This window comes from Taurulus bubalis (assembly GCF_910589615.1).
Source record: "Taurulus bubalis genome assembly, chromosome: 2".
NCBI lineage: Eukaryota > Metazoa > Chordata > Actinopteri > Perciformes > Cottidae > Taurulus > Taurulus bubalis.
This window is the reverse complement of record NC_136590.1, coordinates 7,244,786-7,272,041: the sequence shown is the minus strand read 5'-3', so window position 1 is coordinate 7,272,041 and position 27,256 is coordinate 7,244,786. Positions and strand designations below refer to the sequence as shown.

General features: G+C 42.9%; 1 protein-coding gene across 1 annotated transcript in view; it reads left to right on the top strand.

Annotated features, from left to right (window-relative positions):
• Nucleotides 1-27,014, top strand: part of grin2cb (glutamate receptor, ionotropic, N-methyl D-aspartate 2Cb) — a gene marked incomplete at both ends in the record, with an annotated part of 35,785 nt that extends 8,771 nt beyond the window's left edge. The window contains 14 exons of the mRNA XM_079214180.1: nucleotides 2,779-2,844; nucleotides 3,573-3,761; nucleotides 4,414-4,754; nucleotides 5,723-5,837; nucleotides 10,061-10,272; nucleotides 14,611-14,631; nucleotides 15,045-15,213; nucleotides 17,036-17,189; nucleotides 17,670-17,795; nucleotides 18,685-18,914; nucleotides 21,784-21,944; nucleotides 22,669-22,856; nucleotides 24,021-24,253; nucleotides 25,473-27,014. Coding sequence (XP_079070306.1) covers nucleotides 2,779-2,844; nucleotides 3,573-3,761; nucleotides 4,414-4,754; nucleotides 5,723-5,837; nucleotides 10,061-10,272; nucleotides 14,611-14,631; nucleotides 15,045-15,213; nucleotides 17,036-17,189; nucleotides 17,670-17,795; nucleotides 18,685-18,914; nucleotides 21,784-21,944; nucleotides 22,669-22,856; nucleotides 24,021-24,253; nucleotides 25,473-27,014 — 3,747 coding nt within the window. The remainder of the gene's footprint in view (nucleotides 1-2,778; nucleotides 2,845-3,572; nucleotides 3,762-4,413; nucleotides 4,755-5,722; nucleotides 5,838-10,060; nucleotides 10,273-14,610; nucleotides 14,632-15,044; nucleotides 15,214-17,035; nucleotides 17,190-17,669; nucleotides 17,796-18,684; nucleotides 18,915-21,783; nucleotides 21,945-22,668; nucleotides 22,857-24,020; nucleotides 24,254-25,472) is intronic.
• Nucleotides 27,015-27,256: the final 242 nt, after the last annotated feature.

Sequence of the window (27,256 nt, the reverse complement as noted above, 5' to 3'; positions counted from 1 at the left end):
TATACACTTCCTGTTTCCTAATTGCTATACATTTCCTGTTTCCTAAATGCTATACACTTCCTGTTTCCTAATTGCTATACATTTCCTGTTTCCTAAATGCTATACACTTCCTGTTTCCTAATTGCTATACATTTCCTGTTTCCTAAATGCTATACATTTCCTGTTTCCTAATTGCTATACATTTCCTGTTTCCTAAATGCTATACACTTCCTGTTTCCTAATTGCTATACATTTCCTGTTTCCTAAATGCTATACATACTATACATGGACGTGGTCATGGCGTGGTCGCCTGTCCACCACATCCCTCCATTTCTTTTGAAGTGTTATGTGGATGAATAAAAGAAGAGTGGGTTATATTTGCACTATGCATTTATATTTAATTTAGCTACATTCTGTATTTACAGAGCTAACAAAGCCATATTTAGCATTGTCCAAATCTGTTTAGCAAGGTGCGTTCACAAACATTAGTGTCCATATCTTGCTAGAGTTGATGAGACAGAGAAAGGTCTCAAACAAAGTTAATTATTTCCTGATTTGTGTGACCGAAAAATTTAATTTGAGTGACTTTAGAGACTCAGGACCTGCTGAATCCCACGTGACACTCAGAAAGGAAACTCAGAGGGCCGTTTCCTTTCTGAACTGTCCCTGCTATAGCTAACCAGGGCTGCCAGAACCATTACTTTTATTTATTCAGTGAAAACGCGACATTGTTGTGTACTGCTATTTTTATAGCTATTCTGGTGCACAGCCCAGTCGGTACTCTTTTGGAGTTCCAGCCTCCAGAGTTGAGTCTGAAACAAGCTCAGACAAAGATAACACTGGTAAAACTGAGCGAAGTTGTGATATTCCTGTGGTTTCCTCTGGTCGCCCGGCTCTCTGGAGCTTTGCAGCTGTGGGCGAGGAAAAGAGCAACAGGAAGGAGATATGACAGTTCGTCACCTCTTGAGACGAGAACAGATTGAGACGATCTGAGACCTGGTCCCAAATGGCACTTGGCGGTTTAACATTATCTCTCTCCCTCACTCTCCTGCTTTACTCTCTCATGCATGACTTGTCTCTTCACGCATGTGTGCCACTGTATTTTAAATTTCCAAGACTTCCAAGTCTCCACTTAGTGAATCATGTTGCTGAACAGTGCACATCTGTAAAATATGAATAAATGCAAGATTGCCCCGATCTTCGCATTCTTGCACCAGCTCCCAGTCCATTATCGAATCAAACTCTGAATATTACTCGTGCTAAAGTCCTGCATGGTCTTGCACCTGCTTACATCAGAGCTCCACTTATGACTTGCAGCGCTGTACAGTCCTTTAGATCTTCCAGCCCAGCTCTTTCGTTACACAGTCCCATCTAAAAAAGGCGGGTACAGGTCATATAGGTGGAAAAGATCCAGTTGAATCTATTAAAAAGTTATTTGGGTTTTGCCGTTTACACCTGTTTACACATGAGCACATTTGTGCGCAATACCTTCCTGACATCTCGTTGTAAACTTGGCTAAATTTGGTTCACAAGTTAAACAACCAGAGTAACACCAATTAAATTACTGAATTTAACATGTTTTTTAATCATATATAACGTAACATGTCTAAAGAATGTCAACTGAATATGACACAATATTTTCCATAAATGTCTAGAAAACGTTTGACCTGCAAATCACCAAATCTGGAATTGTTCATCTTGATCTAAATGTGTTTTTGTGTTGCTAGCGGACTTCTAATGAAGGTAAAAGGTTACTGTCAATTTACAAAAAAAGATCTGCCTTCATCCGTTGGTGATTTTGGCTCTTTGTGTCTTTATGCTTAGCATTCTCGTGCTATTTGAAGGACATGGGTTCAGCGGGCTCTCATAACGTCCATCTTATCTGTCAACACAGTGCGTAGGTATGCAAATGTATGCTAATAGACATGGACACATGCAACATTGGAGCACCCATTCTTGACAGAAAAAGAGCAGCAGGACGGAGACACTTTTATCAGAAAGAGGCAGAATATGGACAATCAAAGCTTTCTTGAAACATGAGCGATAACAAAGGTGGAAACATTGCTAACCGTTTCTTACACTAACACATGACTCTGCATCTCCATCTTTATTGCTATAGGTTGCAAGTGTATATGTGACAGCCGCGTGTTTTATCCATCTCTCCCATTTTGAATTTGTTTAAACTTTCCAATGACGATTTATAGGACGTTGTAGATATCTACTTTTAAACATTCCATAAAGCTTATTAATATGCCATTGTCCAAGCTCAGCTCATTTAACATTTAGTCCTTTCCTTTTCCCCCCATTTGTCACTTCTCATCAAATTAATTGGATTTAGAAGGCCGCTCCACTGTGTCATGACTTAAATTTAAATGGAACTTTACCACTCCAAGAACCATTATTATGATAATTTGTTCTCTTGTCCAATAAGCAAGTGCATATCACTTACGCAGCAGTAACAATGTCAAAGGTGCTGCAAAAATGAAGAAGGGCAGACGAGTTAATTTGACAAACCTGTCGGCAGTTGGTTTTCGCCGTGGCAGAAAGTTCAACACCGAACTCGGATGTTCGTTTGACGGCTTATTCAAGATATTTTTCCCATAAAACCAAATCAGAACTCATGATGCATTTGTTTTTTCTACAACTTTTGAATGAAATGCATGTGATAAAGGGTGTCCAGTGTCTAGAAACCGTTTAAAAACCCCTGTTACAACAAACATCCACCATTCTGAAGCTTCTTTGAGCAAAACCAGCTCCACAGAGGCTGTTGCTTCATTGTAACTCTCTTACTCTTTGCAGGCTGAGGGATCCTCCTTCCTGCAGATGGGAGCATCTCTAGAGCAGCAGATTATCAGCATGTTCAAGGTACAGAGAAACATTTTACAGTTACAATAAGTGACAGTCAAACCTCTGTTAAACCTAATTTTTGGGATTGGAATCTAGGTTGTAATACCAAATGGTTGTATGATGGAGCCTGACAACTGGGACCTCTCAGGCTGATTAACACAATGTAGGCACAACAATCAGCGGGGAATCCCTGATCTGAACTTCTGGCCCGATTTCCAGAAACTAATACAATCTGTATTTATGAAAGATTGTACAAATAATTCCCATGAGATCAGAGAGCTTAATGTCATTGCGAGTCAACGGGATTATTTTAGTGCATAGAGCATTTCAACATGAGAATACATCCATTGTGAAAATGATCGGTATATTTATGATTCAATGTTTTTTTAGGTTTTTTAAAACTTTGTAGTTCTAGCTCTAGCTCTTGCACATTGTTAAATGAGAACATTGATACCACTTTCATGAAGAATACAAATATTGGAAACAGAAGGAGACAGCAGTTGTCCATACAAAAACAGATTTCTGGTCTTTATGCTAAACTAAGCTAACCACCTGGAGTATTTATTTTCTCATCAGTCCTTGACAATAAATTGTAATTTCCACATTTTATAACCTCATTACATATGTATATATATATATATATATATATATATATATATATATATATATATATATATATATATATATATATATATATATATTGTTTTTGTTGTTGTTCTACATCTTTATTTCTATCCCTGTTTCAGCTAATGGAGGAGTATGACTGGGGCGAGTTTGCAGTGATAACCAGCTTGCTGCCGGGCTACGACACCTTTGTAGATATAGTTGAGTCGTACACAGATACCTCCTATTTCCTGTGGAATCTACAAGATATCGTGACTCTGGAAATGTCTGTTGGGGCGAATGACGCGAGGACAAAGCGCATGCTGCAGCAGGTAAATTAGATTGAAAAAAGATTGGGTTGCACCAGCTAGGCTACCTTAAATACATCACTAAGTGTGTGTGCTATTTAAATTCTTACACAGTTTTAAAGTAACACTTTACTAAATGGCGTTGCACTATTAAAACACAAAAGTGTTTTTAATCGTGCAACTTTTGCAATGTATAAATCTGTAAGCATTCAACTATAGCATCACAAATGTAGCATCACTATCTGCAACATAGCTGTCAATACAACCGTTTTGGGATGCTGAGAACGATATAATTTATAATTTATTATATTTGTGTCTGTTTACATGAAAAAATGTGTTCATGCAGTTTAAAATGATTGGAAAATTGACGTTATACCAACCAATCACTTAATTTAATGTAATGAAATGTAATTTCAAACCATCATTCAACCATATTCCAACATTTAAATGCGTAATATGTTAGCAAGCACAGCTAATGTCAACGTATGAACTCCATGCAATCTGTATGACGCAAGCATTTCATTTTGTGCATTTTTGTGATGCTTAAATCTCCACTTAGCAAAAACTTTACAAGCTGAAGTTTGTACAGAGGAACAGCTGGTGCTACAGGCTCGTGATGACCTACAGCAGTGCTGCATGCTCAGGCTGTGTTTTCTCTTTTACTTTCTGTCTGCAGGTGGATTCTCAGGTGCTGATGGCGTATTGCTCCTATGAGGAGGCGCAGTACTTGTTTCAACAGGGAGCTGAGGTGGGTCTGCTGGGCCCAGGCTACATCTGGATGCTCACCAGTCAGGCCGTTGGCAACCCCGACAGCCCTCCACCTGTCAGCTTCCCTGTCGGCGTTATTGGTGTGATTACGGACCAATGGAGGAAGAGCTTGCGGCAGAGAGTGAGGGAGGGTGTCGCCATCGTAGCTAAAGGGGCCGAGAGCTTCAAGAATCAGTACGGGTTTATTCCTGAGGGACACGGTGACTGCAACAAGCTGGCTAAACACTCAGACAACAATACTCTGTTCAGGTGAGTCACTCTTTATGTCAGTAATCACAATTTGAACTAGAAAGGTGCAGATCTCCGCCCTAGTGCGTCAACAACGACCACCGCTGTGTTGTGTGATTAGATGAATACAACCCACAACGAGCTGATCCCCCGTCGAGACACTAATGGGCTGAACGTTGTAAAACAAACTTAATTCAAACTCAAAAAACAAGTGGCAATGTATGCAAAGCAATCGGCTCAAAGTCGTCAAATAATACACAACATAAAACCTTGCCAGCCTTAGCAGCGGCACGATACGGCAGTGTGTGTGCTGGTTGTTCCGTTAGCTGTTAGCCGAACACACTGCAAAGTGTTATTCTCCCACTGTGGGCGCAGAGTAGTGGACCCTGTTGGCCGGTTAAGAGCGGTGATTGAGGAGTAAGCAGACGGCCCTGCATTAGAAAACAGGTGATGAAAAAGGTGTTTTGAGAAAGTGTGAGTCACCGCAACCGCAGGAGGTCCTCGAGCATGCAGCCAATCCATGGCAACCCCAAAAATATCACATCGCATGATCCTCCTGGAGAAGAGGATTAGGCAATTCCTATTAAGAGTGATCATAAACAGAAGAGCACAACTTCAGGTACATGGCATGAAGTTAAAAAGTATGTGCCTTTTTTTTCTCCATGTGTTCTGAAATTGCAAATTGACCTGGATTCATTATTCATAGCACCAGTCTGTCAAGGATGTACACCTTAACAGACAGCGAAATCACTCGGTAGGAACACTCTGCCCTCCACCAATCAGCTGCCTGTCTCATCCCCTAATGAGCTACTTCCAGGCTCCCTCGTTGCGTGAAGCCCTACAGGGGAGCTTTAGGTTTAATTAGGAGGTGATCATTGTGTGTGTTTATCTGTGTAAATCATATGCAAATGTGCGAGGTATGTGGAATCAACGTCGTTGATTGCAAGTTACATACCTCTGAATCTATTTACCGTCTCTGTGGGTTGCAGGCACATGTTGAATGTGACGTGGGAACGGAAAGATCTGTCCTTCAATAACCAAGGCTTCTTCTCCAATCCTTCCATGGTCATCGTCGCTCTGGACCGAGACAGACTCTGGGACAAGGTACTGGTCACCAGAAACTGATCGTGCAAACAATGCCGGCACAGGACGAATACGATGCTTGTCCTGTTTATAAAGTATTTACAGAGGGCAAAAAATGCATTATGGATTTAGGTTTTAGGGCTTTAGGAGAACTGGCTTAAGAGAAACCTCAGCAGTGACTCTGCTAACACCTGTTGGCCATGTCGTGTCTAGTTTTGATCTCTATTGTTGTGCATTGCTGTTGTTCCTGTATATAAAGACCAACTATTGATGAGAAGATGTCATATTGACCTCGTGAGCAAAACACTGACCTCCATATGCCCTCAATGGTTTTTTGGAATATTTGTTTGCATTTATGTAGTTTGACGAAGTATTTATTCTCAGTGTTTATAATCAACCTCTGACCTGCACACATAATCTGTCTGGATGCAACAAGTTTATACCTGTTGCGTTGGAGATGTCATGATGTATTTTAGAAAAAGCAGAATATAAAAAGTTGGTGGAGAGAAAGTGGGTGCACTAAAACTCGATTCTCGAACAATTGAAAATAACTCGAACGTCACCAATAAATTATATTTGAAGGTTGAAGTGTTGGCGGAAATTCAAATCAATGTTTTGCATCTGTCTGTTTCCTGTGGAAGCCATTTCCTTCTCTTACTCCTGTTTCATTGTGACCATGCAATTTTCATGAGCATTTTCACTCCCTCACACACACACACACACACACACACACTTTTCAAAAGCCTGAGGGTGTATCGAAAAAGTGCGACTAAACAGAGAGACCTGAACGTAATCTCACAGCTACAGTTGAACTCATTTATTTCTGGCCTGGAAAGACCAACCTACTTTATCAATGTCACCTCCTGGCTGGTGTGTATGTATGTGTGTGAACATAGACATGCAATTGTGCTGAAGTGGAGGTTTTGGTTTGTACATGTGTGTGTAGATCTTCATCCATACATTATGACCTCGTGTTCAGGTGTGGTGAAGCTCCTGGCGTGGGGTTCACACACTGTCGACAACAAAACACCATTAAAAACTAGCGTCTAAAACCTGTGAGTCCTTTTCACGATCACATCTCTTCTTGCATGTTCCTCCACTCCTCTTCACGTCGTGTGACAGGTTTTAGTGTGCTTGCTATTTTCAATGCCTCCACTGTGACACTCTGACAGTTTAACACAATGTTGTTCCTCAGCGTTGTTTGAAGGGTGCTACTTGGTGACATTTGAGGCAGGAAAGACCCATCTTTTCTCTCTTTTCCTGTTCATCTCACCTTTACTTTTCCACCTGTATAATTAGCACAGTGAATAAAAAGGTGTAAAGCCGTTAAAGGTTTATTTTAGAGGAGTTTTCCTGTTTCAACGTGAGGGTCCTGGGACAGAGGGTGTCATGCGATACAGATTGTAAAGTCCTCTGAGGCAAATTTGTGAAGACAGAGCTAAAAGATGAGTTACAATTGGATTGGTTTCCAGAAAACCCGCAGCACGGGTGCGGCGAGGAACCTCTTGCTATTTATTTTGGCGCCCATGTTAACAGATTAGAGAAGCCACGCAGAGGGTGAGCAGTGTGGCTCGGCTGCATCTCTTCTACAGAGGAGACATCTTGCCTATTCCTTTTCTGCATGCTGCACATTGTTCAGGGCAAAAATAGACAGGAAAATAGACCTTTTGACATCATGCATGCAACCTCAATGCAGTGTCGATGTCGATACAGTATATGTAAAACATGCCACAGAAAACAGCTATTGTTTATTTTTAACTCAGCACTTTGTTTTTGTGGACAAAATCCAAATGGCAAATGCAGTTACTTGCACATCTCCATAAATTAAAAGACTACCTGCTATTAATAGTGGATTATTGTTATTTATGGATGAGCACAACCTTCTTACCCTTTTTCTGTATTTAAAATAAATTACATTTGTAATGAAATTATACATTCTGGCCATTATGAAAGGCAAACTTCATGTAGAACAAAGGTTTGGCAGCAGCAATGTTGTCTGTGTGGACGCCACATGCAAACCCAAATTGGAAATGTATCCCTTCTAAACAAACACTTCCTGTGCAGTGCAACGATACAAATGCTTTTTTGTTTTTATAGCAAAAGTTGCTGAGATGTTGTCTGAAAAGGTGGGTTTCAGCTTGCAGTGACTCTGCTGTCATGACTTAATGGGGAGCTCATTCTGTCACAGACTTCAGTAATGACTCCCTTCAGTGCCCTGGAGGCCAGCGCCAGAGTTTTGAACTGGATGAGAGCAGGAACGGGGAAACCAGAGGGGAGGTTCATTCTGGATTAGCTGCACAGGTCTGATGAGAAGAAAGGGGTGTCGTCACACTCTGAAATTCTCCGAGCTGCTCTCAATTCTTAATTAGGAGCCAGTCCTTACGTCCTGCACAACAGGCGATCTGAATAACCCTCCAATGAACTCAGAAGAATTGTGACATTCATCTTAAATGAATTGGGGAAAAGGAAAATGTCAAAGTAACAAAGAATAAGGTGTCTGACACACGTCTTTCACAACAGTTTACACAATTTCACAAAACCCCATGAATTCATCCTCATTTATAAAGTAAGCGTCTGTAATATAAGTGCATGTATCTGGATGATGCTCTTTCCTGAGCCTTCAGCACAGATTTGTTTTCTCCATCACATTCGCTATCTGAGTGGTTCACACTTTTTCGGCTACATTCAGCCTGCAGGCTAAAGTGGCTCCAATCCAACTATTTTGTGCGACTGTGACTCAGATCTTTTTTTTTTGTTCATAAGAGAGAGAAAAAATCACATTAAATTGGATCTTTTCAATTCTGATTTGGGCCATTTTCACATGTGGTCCTAAACCAGATGCATGTCTGAGTTTTTGCAACGTGACCTCAGTCTGAAGATAAAAAAAGACATCCAATAATGCACTTTCTTTGATTTCTAACATGACGTTTTAGTTCATTAACTCCAAGATCCCCACACTGTGCTTTAACCCAACATGGAATAATCAATAACGGCTTTGGCACCTCTCCAACAGTGTGAGAATGACAACGCGTCTGCTGAAGATCCTCCATGACAGGATGAGACAACCCATACAAGACGGATTGAAATGACTGATCTGCACAACTGGCTTCTCTGCGTCTCTGTCATTCACAGATGGTGCAGAGAAACAAATCACCGTCTTGCACATCATACTGTACCTTCATACACAGTTGTAATTCATCCATGTATGACGAAGGAGGAGCGTTAGTATGAGCGAGCAGAACAAATCAAGAGTCGGTATGAAAAACCGGTTTCATTTAAGCTGAGAGGGAGCAAGTTTCACAAGCAGTAAGTCAGCGCTGGCGGAGCTCAGTATGGCTCATTAGGTGGGGCTGATATGACAAACAGTCCTGGCTCTCACAGAGAGGGTTTCACTGAGTTTAGTGCCGACATCGATGGGATTATTCATTATGTGATGTGGCATTATACTGCAATTCTGGTACAAAGTTGCTCCCCCTGATATTGAAAAACGCAATCTACTGTTTTTTTTTGTTACTGCACTTTACAGGTTGCTTCCTTCAGCTTTTTTTCAGGTTAATATATTTTTTTATTTTGGGTTTCTACGAGAACATGTTTGCATGTTTTAGTGTAGACAAAAAAAAACATTAACTCCATGTTTTCTGATCTAGGCAGCCCACAAAAAAATGGGTAGGATGCACTCTAGATACCCAAATGTATGAGCCCAAGTACTGAACGAGCGTTTCATGACAAATTATTTCTACAAAAGCAAATATTTTGAACACTCAAACACAGATAATAAATGGCACTAATCACTTGAACAGATCCCATTTATGATCAGTGACATTTCAATTTGTTTATTTAATAAAAAATAAAATGAATTATTGAATAATAAGTCAACAGAATGAACACAGATTGAAAGCATCACATTCTGGGATATATTATAAATGTCATGCAGTCCGTTTGCTCTTTGTTTTATATTCTGGCTTTTTTTTGCCTTCAAAATGTCTTACTCAAACACTTTTAAGTCTCCTCTCATGCATTAATGAACTCCACTCCTCTTTCATCTTTTAATCCTCTTCCTCCAGGTCAGCACATGCAAATTTCCTATTTTAAAATAACAGAAAAGAAAATCATTCATCCTGTGAAGTAGGGAAAGACAGGTGAGGAGAGAGGGGCTTGATATGCAGAGAAGCTGGAAGCCGAGACTCAAACACGTGCAGCAGGGTAACGCTCAAGTTTTCCGTCTCTCGCTCTTCCCTCCTCAGGTCGGTACGTACGCTCGAGGGATTCTTCAAGTCCGCTACCCGGTCTGGCCTCGATATGGCAGCTTCTTGGAGCAAGTGTCCGATGACCGCCACCTGACCGTGGCCACGCTGGAGGAGCATCCCTTCGTCATGGTGGAGAACGTGGACCCGGGCACCGGCACATGTGTCCGCAACACCGTGCCCTGCCGCCGCCAGTCCAATCACACAGAGAGGTGCACACAGCAACGCAAACACATGCAGCTTGTTAGATCTGCACAACGTGATTGACACATAAAACACACACGTGTTGAAGCCCAGAATTGTTTGGGGTATCGAAAACTACTACTACTACGAAGTACTCAAATCAAGTTCATAATTATGTGTACTTATTGGCGGATAAAACGATTTCAACTACAGGTCAATACTTAAACCTTGGTTGTAATCTGTGGAGGAGATTGGGAAGGCGGTTTGAAATGTTTGTAGCAGAAGCATTACGCCGGTGTGTGTGTGGCATGCTGTGTTCTGATTGGTTGCCGTAAAGACTTGGATCGTAGCAGCAGTTACATTGGTGGTGGACGGATCTCACAGCGCGATCTCAGACGACCAAAGACCTCTCTGTGTTTCTCTCAAGATTGTCAACTTTTGGCTTGGATTGTGCAAAAATTGCACAGGTGCGATTAGACAACGTTCACATGTTGGCTTCTTTAGTTCAGAAAAAACACATTACATCTCTCAAGGTAAAGTCGCATTTTGAGTTGAGAGTATTCAAACATTTCAAATGAAACCCAGGCCTACACACAGACATCTGCGCCCTCCCCCTCTGATCCTCTGCCCCAGTTTTGCTCTGAGTAGACACTGCAAACCTCCACACTTCATTAAACGCAGAGTAATTGTGTGTGTGGAGTGTCTACGCACTTTAAAAAACACACCTCCGGTGTCAAACATTCAGCGCAGCTTGGCAGAAAACAACCATTTAACAGCTATTACCTCTGACTACCTGCAACTGGTGCTCGTCAGGAATACGTAATATCTTCATTATGTTCAAACACATGTAATAGAAGCACAAGTCTAGAATGTAATTGCAATTGTCAAACACACACTTTCGTTTTATTGTTTCCGCATTGACAAAAAGAGCAAAACACATATTTTACAACCTAATGGGAAACGTGATTCTCATTTCAAATCTGTGACGGTCTTTTCTGGGATCCTGCTGAAATGAATAGCATATGTCTGAGCTTTAGCTTTCAATTTGTTTCCATTGACAGTAACTTACTGTGACTGAGAAACAGATTCCCAGACACAACAGTTTGAATTATGTCCCAGAAAGAAAAAAACAATCCAATTATTGCAATGAATCTCCAGCTATTTTGGGGCTTGTTCACGTCGTGTCCCAGCCACCCCTAGAAGGGGCATAACCGTGGCCGTACAGCACACCACCAGAAGAATAGCGCTCACATTCATGCATGATAAATAGATCCTTGGAAGGAGCAGAGGACGAGCACATTGTTCTGCATACCAAAAGATCACACAAGAACAGACAAAACTTGTCCTGCAACTTTAATGCCACATGCAGCACATCTCACTGCACTGATTTAGTAATTTATTTAAGGGTTCACCTCAACCTTTACCGACTCCTCTCTGCGCTCTGGAGTTTTTCTTATTTCTAACGGAGTCCTCGCTGAAGGACTATGTATTTATTCTGCTCTGTTGTTTGAGAATAACCTTGCCAAATGGACAGCCAGCTCAATTTTTACACATTATAATCACGATTATGAAAAATGTAATATTTAGAAGACAACATTTGTTCGCTGCCTCACATTGTCAAACAAAATGAAATAAATACAGTGGCACATGCAAAATGCACACATGCATCTTGAGTTTGATTATGAGTTTTGATTATTATGATGTCAGTTTTATTAAATATAAATCTTAAAAATAAAATAAAAAATAAAATCTTAAAAAAGCTTAAAGTGTGCTGTATTTTTAAAAGAAGAGAGTTAGATGAGAAGATACATATACAGCTGTTATGCCTGTATGCTAAATATGAACCTACAGTCAGCAGCTGCTTAGTTTAGCATGAAGACAAGAAACAGGAAAACAGCTCGCCAGCTCTATCCAAAGGTAAAATAATCTGTCTACCAGCACCTCTATTGAACATTAATGGACACTTTATTTCTTTTGTTGAATTCAAACAAAAACAAAGAGGTGCTGTCTGGTAGGATTTAGACTGAGCCTAGCTTGCTTCGGCCAAAAAGTGGCGCCTGAACACACCACAAAGACGAGAAGGAATAACTCTCCATACCAGCAGGGGTACTCTTCATTTAAAAAGGGAAAGCATAGGAAATGGGACTGCGGATATATACGCTGTTATTATGATACATACATTAAAAAAAGCAGCATTTTCCTAACATCATCTCGCTCACAACTTTTGCTTCATTTCGGATAGCTTTGTTGTTGGGAAAATATTTGACGGGCAGACTAGTGCAGACGATGCGTGTCACACCGTAAAAACTAGGGCGACAGACGCTCGGCCTGGTGTGTGTCTTTACCCAGCATGCCCCACATGTCGCCTCCCACCATAACCAGCGTTGATTCATTAGAGATTTAATGTCTTATATGTACAGATTCATCACCTTTTAGTCACCCAAACTACCAAAAACAAACAATTCATCCTGTAAATGTCATGTTCATGTTCGCCTCAGTGATTTCACATGTATCAATGTATCCGTGTGTGTGTGTGTGTGTGTGTGTGTGTGTGTGTGTGTGTGTGTGTGTGTGTGTGTGTCACTATGCGTTATGCAGATTGCAGAGCTGACCATGGCTGGCGCATTAATTATAGCGAGAGATATGTAGCGGCTGTTTTTCAGTGCAATGGCACATTGATTGCCAGTAAAGAAGATTTATCTGTTCAACATGGGTCATCTGTCATAGCGTGGGACAATGTTATCCCATCCTACCCTCTTTCTGTTTCTCTTTCACCCTTTCTCTCAGGCTGGCATGTCCCGATTGGACAATGACCAACAAACAGGGAGAAAGCAAGCGAGAGGGAGAGAGGGCTGCTGCTATATAAATCAGTTAATCTTGCTGTGTGGTCTGAGCAGCTTCCCCGCAGAGCAGATGTTTAGCGTGATTAGGACTTTTTTTGTCTTCCTCATTAAAAAAAATCCTTTCTTTGCACAGATGATGGCCTCCTTTGCCAGAAAGCTGAGCCTACCTTTCTGTGCCGATTAAGAGCAGGAATGCCACTCTGAAATCCGACTTTAAAGATCCTCAGTTCGTGGTATAGTATGTTGTATAGTAGCACAACGTCCAGAGGATGGAGTAGTTTATGACCCGAGTAGTTTTTTGACAGAAAATGTCCTATTCCGGTCAGGAATAAGAGGTTTCTGGTTCAACATGGTTAGGGTACGGATACTAAAACACTTTAAATCAATTGTTAGGGATGTCATTTCACCACTTTGACCTCCACGATTCGCAACATAAAGGGTTTCATCACTTCCTGTGTTTGACATTAGGAGTAAATTGTGCACTCCAGTATTAATGCACTGGGCTGGTAGCGTCTTTGTGTGCTTTTGGTCTTTGACTCTTTTTAATGGCTTGGTCCCTCAGGTCTCATAAAGGTAAATCATCATGCGACAGGACACATTTGTATTTTTCCAACAATATCTTTGTGGCAACAGGAATTCAGCGTGACAGTGTCCCCGTTCACGTTGACTGTTTCCCTCATCAATCTTACATGATCACAGTGGTGGTTATTTCAATTATCCTCCTCCTCCTTCTCTTCCTCCTCCTCCATCTGTCCTCCTTTGCTCTTGCCCTCCTTTCTCTGCAAACTGAAGCCGCCGCCGTCCCTGTTAGGCCGCGTCTGGTTGTTCGCCGAGTGTTTCCTGTCTACCGTTCACCTGAGAATCCCTCCTCTTTCTGGTTTAACTCCCTCATGGTGCTTCGCTCCATGCTGCACTAGTTTCTGGGCATTTCATGAAGTACACACTACACAACACAACTGCTGCTTATCCTCCAAGGACACTGAGCTACATGCGTGTGTGTGTGTGTGTGTGTGTGTGTGTGTGTGTGTTGTTAGTGGAGTGTGTATAATGACGACAGGTGGCCAGCTCCTGCAGCAATTAATTAACGTAGCGTTTATCAGAGCTATTGACTCCTGTGAAAGAATAGCGAGCCTTTCAAAAACACTTAAAATGCTTCTGAAATGAACTCTTACGATGTTGAAAATCATCAACCTGAATGTTAATTGCTCGCTTGACTCAATTTCGCTCAATGTCTCCCTCATTTATTCACTCACGTGCGCTTATGCTGACTCATTGGCATGATGAGGTTATCTCAACCACACACACACACACACACACACACACACACACACACACACACACACACAGACTTTAAGCCTCCACATTGGCAGCTCTTTTTCAGGAAGTTTAACGACGTCCTTTTCAATCTGTCTGCTTTTAACTGTGTCCACTGTTGCTTTTACTCTGTCTTTAATGATGTTTATTCTGTTAGTTTGTTTTCACACTTTCCTGTACTTCTGTTCTTTTCTTCCACACCCCATTAAGTAGCGAGGCCACAGAGTGGAAGTGAGTATTTCTCACATGCTACACACCTTAATGACCTTTGATTAGAGGCCATCACAGTCACTTAACCATCCACTGTGGGCTCTGTCACACTGTGTGTGTGTGTGTGTGTGTGTGTGTGTGTCTATGTGTGTGTGTTTTGGCGTCTCCTCCGTCTCCATCGACAACTTGTTAAAAGACATTGATTTCAGCTAATGAACCAGCCATCGCCTGCCCTTCACATCACTGCCGTAGACAATGGTCACTGTCAGAATGAGAGCCAATAACTATTTAGCACCCACCTCTCTGAAACTAAACAAAACAACAGCTTTAGTCTGAGAAGCTAAAGATAGTCCCGGCTGCCAGAGAGAGGTTATCGATCACAATATGTTAAGAAACTGTATGTGTGACTTTGCTTTTTCTCCTCCCTGTGACAGTGTTATGGGCCATGCGGAGTCCTACACCAAACTGTGCTGCAAGGGCTTCTGCATAGACATCCTGAAGAAACTGTCCCGCACCATCAAGTTCTCCTATGACCTCTACCTGGTCACCAACGGGAAACACGGCAAGCTGGTCCGCGGGACTTGGAACGGCATGATTGGGGAGGTGAGACTGAGGGCTGGGTTATTTAAAGAAGGATAAGTCCCTGAATGCAGCAGCTGGTGTAGCTGGATTGGTTGCCTAGTGGCCATCTGAAGACAATTATTAAAGCAAGGTGTTTTAAAATGTTTATCCACAGCACTAACTAAGATGAACGTAGCTTTGGGCTACGATGTGCCCTAATTACATTAGAGGTAAGTGTTGTGTAAAGCATGCGAGATATAAAAACATCAGTACATGCTGCCCCATATAAAGAACACTAGTGGTAAATACTTTGTATTTATCCGTTCAGGTATTTAAGTAAAATAATCCTGTTAAGGTCAAGAAAAACTATAAATAAATATACATCCTTAAATAATAAAGAATACCTTTTTAAAAGATACTTGTTGTAATCATGAATGTAGCATTATGTAGTACAAATAAGTCTATATATAAGTATGTAAACATGTATTTAAAAATGTATTAATTGATGTCAGCTAACTATAAAGACAACACTGACATATTATCACTTAATCTTGGCAAATACGTGAGCAAATGGTTTGCTTATATTCTGATCCAGGAGGCATGGAGCAATGCTATTCTTCATTTGAAGTTGTGTTATTCGCTACCTGACTAATACAAGTGGAACATTCAATCCTTTTTAGCTCTGCTTTGGTCTCCACCCTCTAATAAGGGAACTATCTGACTCTTTTTAACAGCTAAATGCTCCAATGTGTTCACAAGGGCGTTGCTAACTATATCTGTGTGCTGTTTAGTGGGCAGGAAAATGAGGTTAATAAGACTGAACTTAAACACAAGCTGAAAGATGCTAAAATGCTCCATAGATCTGAGAAGCATTTCAGACTGGGTGATAATTATCTGTGAATTCATCACTACAAGTGACCTTTAAAAAAGAAACTGAACCAGAACTGCGTCTATATGTAATGTGTAGGTTGAATGCTGTAATTGACAAATCAGGATCGAGTATTCAACAAAGTCGTGTGATGAAACTCTGTAGATAATGGCTAAAATGCAGTGTTATGAAGATTAAAACATATTTTTTTCCTGTTTGGGTTCCTGAAGAGTCAAAGTCTTGATGACACAAGGTGTCAATCCAATAAAAGCAATAACAGTCCTATTTCATCAGCTGTACCGCTGTGGTAGCTGTATAGTTCAGTTTTGAGGATGGCAGTAATGAAGCACAGTGACACTACCATTGCCTAGAGATTTTCTTTGATGGGTTATTATTTAGGTCAGTGGCGTGAGGCCATGCATACACATATGGAGCTAACGCATACTTTTCTCCCGCACACCAAGCCACATCAAACACGGACGAATCTGAAAATGAAACGCCCTGAACAGGTGTTCCTCAGGAGAGCCTTCTTGCTTGTGTTTCTGTGCCTGCAGGCACTTGGCTCTGAGTCTGTATCTGTGTGTGTGTGTGTGTATGTGTGCGCTACATTTACAAAAACACATTTCTCTCTGCAAAATTCTCTGCTTTTCAGAAAAGCAAGCTTGGGCGTGAGCACTCCTGAGATCGGCATGCTCTCACTCTCTGGTTGACAAATATGTTTCGTGTCTCTGTCGCTAGAGCCATGCCTTACTGTAGAGCACAGAGTGTTTGCTGCAGTGTGTTTAAAAAGGATTGCTTATGAAATTCAGAATTTGGCGGCATGTCATTTGGGACACTGGGAAGTTGTGATGAAATATACTCATTTTGTCCTTTTTCTTTAATTCACGAGTAACCAAAATAGTTCATAAACCCAGGAAAGCCTGTTGCTACACCGCTGATGACTGTCGATGATTCTCTCCGGTACTTTATTATGTGTCCCTGTCCTCCGTCTCTCAGGTCGTGTACAGACGAGCTGACATGGCCATCGGCTCTCTCACTATCAACGAGGAGCGTTCGGAAATCATCGACTTCTCCGTGCCGTTCGTTGAGACGGGCATCAGCGTCATGGTCGCCCGCAGCAACGGGACAGTTTCCCCATCTGCCTTTCTTGGTGAGGAGAAAACAAAAAACGCTTCTTCTGGAACCAGTTGTCAGTTCAAAACCGGTCATAACACACGTTATCCTGAAGTTTGATGTACAGTACGTGTCAGCCAATGTTGCCGCCATCTTCTTTCCCGCTTCCTCCCAGGATGGCCTACTTAAACTAGTTCTGTCTCTGCAGACGCTTCAGGAAACTTCCCATTAAGCTTTTATCCTGCTGATAACTGAAGCCTACAACTAAATCCCCTTACGTACCACACACACACACCTAAATCCCTTTTCCAAACCCTAAACAACAAAATTCAGCACAAAATCCCGAACAGTGTATTTCTGTTTTCTCATTTTCTCATCTCGCTATCCCGCTGCCACATATGGTGACCCCCATCACAGGCTGTGGTTTAGAAGAAGGAAGTACAAAAGAGACTTACTTTAATCCTTTATGTTTGTTCCTTCCCTCCTCCTCCTCCTCCTCCTCCTCTTCCTCCCCTAGAGCCCTACAGCCCAGCAGTTTGGGTTATGATGTTTGTGATGTGCCTGACCGTGGTGGCGATTACAGTTTTTGTGTTTGAATACCTCAGTCCAGTCGGCTACAACCGCAGCCTGGTCAGCGCCAAAAGTAAGTCTTAAAAGTCTTTGTTTCACTTTTAATGTTAGAATGTATTTCTCCTGAGTACAGTGGACGATAGAGGAGTGAATGATTACTGCAGAGGTAAACAAACGGGTAAAGTCCATATTGATCCCACAGTTTTCCACGTATTTTACAAAGCCTGCATGCTGCACGTCCTGAAACGTTAAGATTCCTGAACAGGATTTTTTTGGGGGGAGACGGCTAATCAATCCCACAATGCAGCGCTGACAGAGCATGCCGCGTCCGCGGGTCCGAAAGGTCATTTTCCCATTTTAATTAGCATTCGCCACTGCGCTAATCGAAGTGTGATTGATGGCGGCGGCACCCTCCGTCGCTGCACATGGCAGAGAGCAATGGAAACGGGCCGAGGCTGTGAAATTGTTCCGTTGTTTGGAAGTTTGCAGAAGGGCTTGGGATGGCTCATGAATACTTGCATGATGAACTGTAGACTGACTTTTTTTGCAAACAAATATGTCAAACATCACCTGACGGTCAACACATCCATGGCAAAAGTTGTAAACTTAAAAGTTTGTTCCAACAAATTAAAATCCACAATATTTTCTTCACTTTTCAGACCTGGAGGTTGCCGCCTGTTTGAAATGTCCCGCTAATTATTGTTTCTTTGGAGGGAATTTATTTTAATACAATTTCTGAAACTCCATCCACCCGCGTTGTATTCCTGTTGGACATTAAAAATCATAGTGATCCCAAAACCGGGTCGAATAAAAAACCAAACTATCTGCATGTCTGGATACCACTAGACCACTAAAATGAAACCACTTCTTTTCTCAGTGTGTAAAAACATCTCCACATTGAATACAACACCATGATACCCAGAAACGACGTGTCCGACACCCTCCTCCCTCTGTTTCCTCAGCTCCTGGTGGTCCGACGTTCACCATCGGGAAGTCAGTGTGGCTGCTGTGGGGCATTGTCTTCAACAACTCCGTCCCCATTGAAAACCCCAAAGGAACGACCAGTAAGATCATGGTCCTGGTCTGGGCCTTCTTCGCTGTCATCTTCCTGGCCTCTTACACTGCCAACCTGGCCGCCTTCATGATCCAGGAGCAATACATCGACACAGTGTCCGGTCTCTCCGACAAGAAGGTAAGAGACTGAATAAACAACACTGGGATGATTGTGAGGCGGCGGAGTTATTGAAAGTCCATGTGGACATACAGAAAACCGGCTGTCTTTGTGGAGCTGTAAGATATGGAGCAAACCACGTCGTTGTGTTTAAATCCAGTTCCATCAGCTCTTCTTTTCTCTGTTCAACAACTAAAGCATGAATGGAAGAGACACAAAAGACTCCAGTAAAAACAACTTTGCTGTGAACGGCTCTGTCCTTTTCCTATCAGTGGGGAGTCCAGTGGCATGAATGACTAATCAATTACTGCCTTCTGTCAATACAGATGGTGTCTGAGTCTCCACTTGTCCCAGTGTAGACTCCTCAGTCTATCAATATTCCCCCTGTGCCGTCTCCATCTCTCTTCAAGATCACACTGTTAAAAAAAGATCAGCAAATGTCAAGCGATTAAAAACAAGAGGCACAGAGGAAAAACAACACCGACAGACTTCTTCTACCACTTAAATGTGTGGCCTCAGACACACACACACACACTCACACTCACACCCACACACACACACACACACACACACACACATACTAAACCTGGAAACGGTGCCTCAGAGGAGCTTTACAAGAAAGCGTATCCCTCTTCAGAGATAGTGAAAAGCAACTCCCCGGCAGGGATGTGCAGTGCCACCTCAGTGATCTATGGTTGTATTAGCTGACTATATTAACTTTATGCAGATGCATTATGTCCCACAGCACAAGGGACTAATATAAATTACCCTGCACAACACAACCTCAGCCGTACCTTCATGCTGAGATCCTGCACGACAGGATTAAGTGGGTTTAGGTCGTGGGCTGGCTGGGTTTATATCTCGCAGATTTAAAGGATATGGCAAGTGTAGTTCTATATTTTTCTCATTGTCAATAAATGCCATGAAAAAATGAAAATCAATGCGTCGATCCGTCTCTCAACACTTTCCACCTTGACTACCTTGACTGGGTCCTGTTTCAAAGCAAAACTGGAAAACCAATCTTGATTTTTGTTCACTGTTCATTTTTGTTCACTGTCCCTTATAAATAAGCTCAAGCAATCAATAGGCATAAATCAATGTGAAGAGTGTCAATTGATCTCTCTTTTCCCTATAAGTAGCACCAAATTACATAGTAAAGCAAAGTGTCACCTTCTTTTCTCCCCTCAAACAGGCATAACATGTGCATTTGTTTGGGACTATTTTCAGCCGTGGATTGATACACATTTGATGCTCTAGTCTAGTGAGTATTTCAGATTCAGATTGAGCAAAACGTGTCCATCACAAGGCAAATGGGAATAAATGGCTCACAAGTAAGAACATATTGTACACAGGGTAAAAGCATGTGGTTGAATCCCTTTTAGTAGGGAATTCTGTCTGTCAGGGTTTTCTTGTGGAGCCGTGACAGCAAGTAACACATAGTGAGTACAAAAAGAAAAATACCCACTTAATTTGTCTAACTTCAACGACACCTAAGAGGACTGTATCTTTAGTGGTCCATCACTTATAATTGAAGTTGCTTTTTTGGGGCGGCAGTAGGAAGAACAAGTACAGCGACTAGAAACGTGAGTATTGTGTTAAACTAGCCTTGACAAAATTAGAACCTATTTCTAATCTCCCCTCGGTGACGCTTGCTTTTAATCGAACAGCTGATTCTAAAAAAAGAAAAGAAAAGGAGATGTAGCATCTCAACTGAAGCCATTGGAGTTGCAGCAGGAGAGTGATTACATCAACACACATGCACTCACCCACTCACGTTGGGATTGGCCCATTCATTTGCGCTCGGCTCAAAAGGTCAACGCTGTAAGCAAGACGAATAGATCTTTCCTGTTTACAGTCCAGTTGAGCTCTCAGAGACGCGTTCCTGATTCATCCTGCATTAATGCGTCAGCTCGCAAGATGTGAACTTCGATCGGGGACAAATTGAACTGGATTAGGATCATCTGCGGGCAGAGAAATGACTCAAACAGATGTGTGCTGACTGAAGTCAGATTTACTCAAATGGAGGTGAGCTGAATGGTGTCCTGTCCATTCAAACGGCATCGAGTTTGGCTGCTGATTGAATCAGTCTTGGGAAGAAAAAAAAAATGGAATGACTCTAAAATGGATTTCATTTAACTGAGTAGTCCCTTGTCCTCTTTACTCCTCTCCACCACATTTATTCACCCTGGTTCCCCTTTTTGCTCTTCTGTTTGCTTTTCTCCTTTCTGTACCTTTTTACTTTCTCCTTTCATCTCCTCTTAACTCCTCTCTCTTTTCTTTCTCTCTTTTCTCCTCCCTTTCCTTTCCTTTTTTTCTCACCTTTATTCTCCTCTTGTTTCATTTTCTTTCATCCCATCGCTTCTTCTCTCCTCTTTTCTGCTCTCTTTTTTCCTTTCTTCTCATTGTCCTCTCTTTTACTTCCATTTGCTCCTTGTTCTCTTTTCACTTACTTCCCTCCTATCCTTTCTCCCCCACTCACTGCTTACTCTACTCTCATTCCTCCCTGTTACTGTCTTAACCAACCCTGCCTTTTCTTTAATTTCTTATTCTTTTCCCTTTCTCCTTTTCTCTTTCTCTGCTTTTTGTGTCTCCTGCCGGCTTCTTTTTCACTATTTCATTCTTTCCTCATCACCAACTCTTTCACCAATTTCTTTTCGTGCCTTCTTCTTTCTGTCGTCTCCTTCTCCCTACCACCATCCCCTATTCTGCCCTCGCTCCCTTCAGTCTCTCTCCTCTCCTTCCATGTTATCCTTACTCCCTTCTCTCTTTCCCCCTTCTCCTTGTCAAACTTCTTCTTCTCTTACCCCCCTTCTATTCTCTTGTCTCCCTCTCCTCATCTGTCATATATTCTCCCCCCTTCCCTTTCCTCTCATCTTGTGTCTCCTTACAGTTCCAGAAACCACATGAGCATTACCCTCCTTTTCGCTTTGGGACGGTCCCGAACGGGAGCACGGAGAGGAACATCCGCAGCAACTACCGCGACATGCACATGCACATGATGAAATACAACCAGAAGGGGGTGGAAGAAGCTCTAGAAAGCCTCAAAACCGGGTACAGTTTCTCGGACATTTTAACTTTGTTACACAATTAGATAAGAGGTTATATTTAGCTGATGCTCCCGCCTGTGAAGACACGAGACGCTACAGCAAAAACGGTCATGATTGTTGGTGATACGGCAGAGATTTGACGCTCTTTGTGATGTAGCAACTATTTGTGATTTAGGCCAATTTGATGGGTGCATTTTTAGATGAAAAGAGTCTGCTGAAGCTTACTTTGTTTTGAGTAGTGCTTTTAAATCTTCACTTCTTCATGTTTAGTACTAAATAGCTAATTTTGGCCTGCAGTCTCTGCTCACAAATGACGAACACGTTTCAAGCACCATGGCACCTATATAGGGTGAGGCGGACCTGAAACTTCTATTTTTGCTGTGTTTCAATCTTTATTTACTCTTAACCAGTAACATATATACTAATATTTACACATCTGAACAAAAGCACACATGGACTACCTTTATTATAACACCAACATTATTCAAATAGCCCTTGTGGTTGCAGAGATACACCCTTTTTAGTTTGGGTATGTTATTTTGAGCAGAATCCTAAAAAATACCTCAGTTTTTAAAAGGTTAAAATAAAAAAAAACATTTGTATTGAATGGTCTGAATGCATGGCTGGATCTTTTAAGACTTAGAGATATAAATACAATTCTGACATGTGTAAGAACTTTGTAAGAGCGAGGCGTTCTCTCAGACGAAAAACAATCCATTGACCTGCAGGAAGCTGGACGCCTTCATTTATGACGCTGCCGTTTTGAACTACATGGCCGGAAAGGACGAGGGCTGCAAGCTGGTGACCATCGGCAGCGGGAAAGTGTTTGCCACCACGGGATACGGCATCGCTCTGCAGAAGGACTCCCGCTGGAAACGGCTTATTGACCTGGCGCTGCTGCAGTTCCTTGGAGACGGTGATCCAAATCTTACAGGATATAATACACAACCCGAGCCTGCACACACACACACACACACACACTGTACTGTACACCGCCCCGTGTTTGATCTGCTTGTGTTTAATCCCCTCTGACTGCCACTCTGTGTGTGAACTGTGGAACTGGCGTCGGTCCAGTTCAGTGTTTGCTGTGTCAGCAGGGAAGTGGGCTTTCAGGGAAGAGTTAATATCCTGCAGAACAGCAGGGAGTGTTCGGGATATGATTATCTCCATTACACACACGTAACCGTCCGACCTGCACACACACAAATACACTCACCGTGTCCTCCCTCCTCTGAGTACTTAAGAGCACCTATACTCACTCTGAGCTTTCCTTGATAAAATAGGAAATAGTGTATTTATGGTCAACATACGCTAAGAGAGATAAAATGTCCTGTGCTCCCTGGAGGCCACTTGGGAGAGCAGAGCTCAATAGGTGGCCACCTGTTCGGAGGCCTGGAGGAGCAGCTTATGTGGCAATAATGGCTTATGAGGAGTTTAAGCACTGTAAACTATTCTCAGTCGATAGCTGCTTTGTTCGAATGTTGAAAGGAAACATTGTTGTATGCAGCCGGAAACTAGGAGGCTGATATTTGACATCAACTCCAATATAACATGAACATAGCGTGAATGGCAGGCTTACCAAACATCACAAAAATCCAATAATGTTGTAAGAGCCACGAGTGTATTATTGGTAAATTAGAATTTCAGGAATATTAATAATTTACTTTCTGAATTATGCTCATTGTGTTGGAACTAAAATAAACTGAAAGATGACGTCATGGTGGCAGCAGGTGCAAAACAAAGAGCTGCATTAGGCATGGGAGCATATCGTTTTTCTACCGTGTGACAGCGTGACAGCGTTCATTTATTTGTGTATTTAGTTAAAGTTTTTGCTGCAGGAAAATAAAGACCAAAGGAAAAGAAGTGAAATATCTCCTGTCAAAGGAACTCACTGTGTCTGCAGTGTGTACTTTTCTACTACTAGTAGCGACTACTGCACTGTTCATCCAAGACAACAGAGCAGAGATAATTATCTTCAGGTTATCGTAAGCTATCATTTCTCCCTCTCTTCTTCACTGTCAAGTCATCTCATACTCTCTCTTTCTTCCCCCTCTCCTCCCATACACCTCCGTCCCTCCAGGAGACACCCAGCGCTTGGAGACGGTGTGGTTGTCGGGCATCTGCCAGAACGAGAAGAACGAAGTGATGAGCAGCAAGCTGGACATCGACAACATGGCGGGCGTCTTCTACATGCTGCTGGTGGCCATGGGCCTCAGCCTGCTGGTCTTTGCCTGGGAACACCTGCTTTACTGGAAACTACGACACTCCCTCCGCAAGTCTCACAAGCTTGACTTCCTGTTGGCCATCAGCAGGGTGAGAGATGCAAATTAGTCATTTGATTGATCAGTTGTTTGGGGTTTATGGGAGTCGGGTTGAGAAATTGCTTCACTGATTTTTACACTGATTATTTATTTAAGTGTTTGATTGGCTGGCTGTAATGGGAGTAGTGGAGTAAGAGCTCCCTTGAGTGATTGGAAGATTGGCTGGTTGATTATTTTTGACTCTAAGTGGTTGCTTGCCTTTCTGTGCAATATGCTGTTTTACATGAAGGGGCTTTTATGTGATGATAAATAAGCTCAAATGGATGTGTATTTGCATGTAATTACATGGTATCATTAGAGGGCCTTGTTAAAATAATAGCTCAAATGGCACTGCATTGTTATTTAGAATGAGAGGGGAGGGCAGAGATAAAAGGGAAGAAAAGCAGCACTAATTTTGGTGTTTACTTAGCATTTCACTTTGAATGCGTAATGTTCATTCGCAATTAGCCTAAATCAGTAGCCGGTGCGTTGATGCCATTGTTTGGGGACGTGGTTACTGAGCTCTGGCTGAAGTTGCAGTCAGGGAAATGTCTACGGACACCAGGCTCCTCTGCTCCTCTGCCGTGTAATTACACTATTGTGCCTGGATCGGGGTTTTATCAGATTAGCGGCTAAATGACTATCTGATCATTAATCCGTATGGGGCGGCCCCAAGGGCCAAATTAAATTTGGCTCTTTCAGCATCTCCCAGCCAACTGTAAGCAGAGAGCAGTCATGGGATTTGGCTCTGTGTTTGTCCATGCAGTTAGAGACGGTTTGTTCTGCAGGGGACTTAAGGTATGTGTGCGTGTGTGTGTGTGTGTGTGTGTGTGTGTGTGTGTGTGTGTGTGTGTGCGTATGTGTCGTGTCCGTTTATTGGGGCAATCCTCTCAGCTTAAACTGTTTTTCTTTGAGTCCCGGGAGAATGCATAATGAATTTGTGACTAAGTCTTGCCTCAGTGATGAAATAAGATATTAATGAAATCTGTTTTTTATTTTAACTGCCAGTGGGGCTTTTATTAGTTGGGGTGGAACATCACTTTGAGATGCACAAATTGTTTGAAATTCTTCCTGTGAAATTGTCCCTTTAGGTCCCTTTAGGTCTACTTGGTTGATTCAAGGTTAAACAGTTTGTGGCTACCTATTGATATAATTACTGATGGTGTTTTATTTTTTCCCCTTCTTCTTCTCTCCTCATTATTTCTTTATCTTCCTCCTATTTCATCTCTCAGGGTATTTACAGTTGTTTCAATGGAATGGAGGATCATGGGCGTTCATCTGCCTTCGCCAAACCGGACCTGACCTCCAACTACGCTCAAGCAAACATGCTGAAGATGCTTCGCACTGCCAAGGACCTGGTCTCCACCGCCAATGTTGAGACGTCTCTGGACAACGCCACCAAGACCATAGAGCATTTCAGTCGTCATGGCGGCAGCTTGCCTGTTCGTATTCCACATGTCGCAACCGAGGCCGTGCCAGGAGGATTTGCTTATATTACCGAGAATCACTGCTCCCTAAGCTCACCTCTGACCGCTGTTTCCTCTCTGAAGCAGCAGAGGGGTGTGAGCAGGCCCACGCCACTGCGCTACACGCTCCCGACTCGCTCTACTTCATGTCTGTATGACCGGCCACTTCCTGTGTCCAGCCTCAGCAGCCCCCATCTGGCCGTGGGTGAGCCGCTCCCTCATCAGCACCCGCACCACTACCAGACGACAGGGAGACTGTACATAGACACCCATCCTCACTCGCCCTACATACCTTACACAGATCTCCAGCTACCTGACATCTACGCCTCTCATCCGGTCTCCTCGCCTCAAAACCAGCATGCCCAAGGCTTCTCCCGGCGGAAAAGGAGGTCCAAGAGTTTCCAGTGTGAGGATGGGGATACAGAGAGGAGAAAACACAGGGACCAGGAAAAGAATAACAAAAGTCCCGTCTATCTGAGTGAGCTCAAAGCCAACCACCTCCAAGAGAACCACATATCCACCCCCAACGTTAACAGCATCTACTCAGGGGAGGGGAAGTGTCCTCGGGTAGAGAACTACAGCTCCTGGCCCCCAGAGGATATGATGCTCAGAGGAAGACGAAGGCACCGTCGCCCCTCCTTCCTCAAAGCGACTTGGGGCAGCGAGCAGATGCGCCAGCAGGACGAATCCCAGTCATCCCTGTCCAGCCAATCCCCTACCACCCTGCCAGACCTGTTCCCATGCATTCTTACACCAACCACACCTGCAAAGGCCTACAACCCTGCCCAACTTCGAAACAACCTGTGCCTCCCTAGGAACCAGGCCTACCTCCACATAAGGGAGGACCAGAGGAGGCCCAATGGGCGCAAGGGCCAGAAGCTGCGCTACTCCCATTCCGCCCACCTACCCACGTACGGAGAAGCAGTGCGACATGGGACTGGGTTAGGGCGGGGGATGGTACGGAGAGCCACCAGCTTGCTCAGCAGACAGTATGCCCACTACCTGAACTCGTACCCTGGACTACCCCTCTACCACGGCCCCCTGGACCTGCAGCACCACAGCCAGGCCTCCAGCAGCCACCGCAGCCCCAGCCCAGTGTGCCAGCTGCTGGCTTGTGGTGGCGGGAGATGTGGAAGCCAGCGGGCTCTGCTCTACCAGGACAGTGTGTATGGGGCCTATGGGGTCTATCAGGGTTCCCAGACTGGATCCGAGGCGCTGGCAGGTCACGGAGCAGGGGGCCAGCCTGCCGGGAGCCCTTGCGTACTTCGTCCCTGGCGACGGGTGTCCAGTCTGGAGTCTGAGGTTTGATGGGAGTTCAAAAGGACCTAAAACGATGGATATTGTGGAGTAACAGAGGCGAAGACTCTTAACAAGGACTTCTTTGGCAAGTGGGAAGTGGTTAGATTCATGTAAGAGGGAGAAGTTATAACTTGAATTAACTGTTGATTTTCTATGTGACCTTGTATGGTAAAGAATAGAAGTTTGGGTCTGCAAATTTTACATATGTTTAGGACTTTTTTGATGTATTCTAGAGTAAGATATGAAGACTG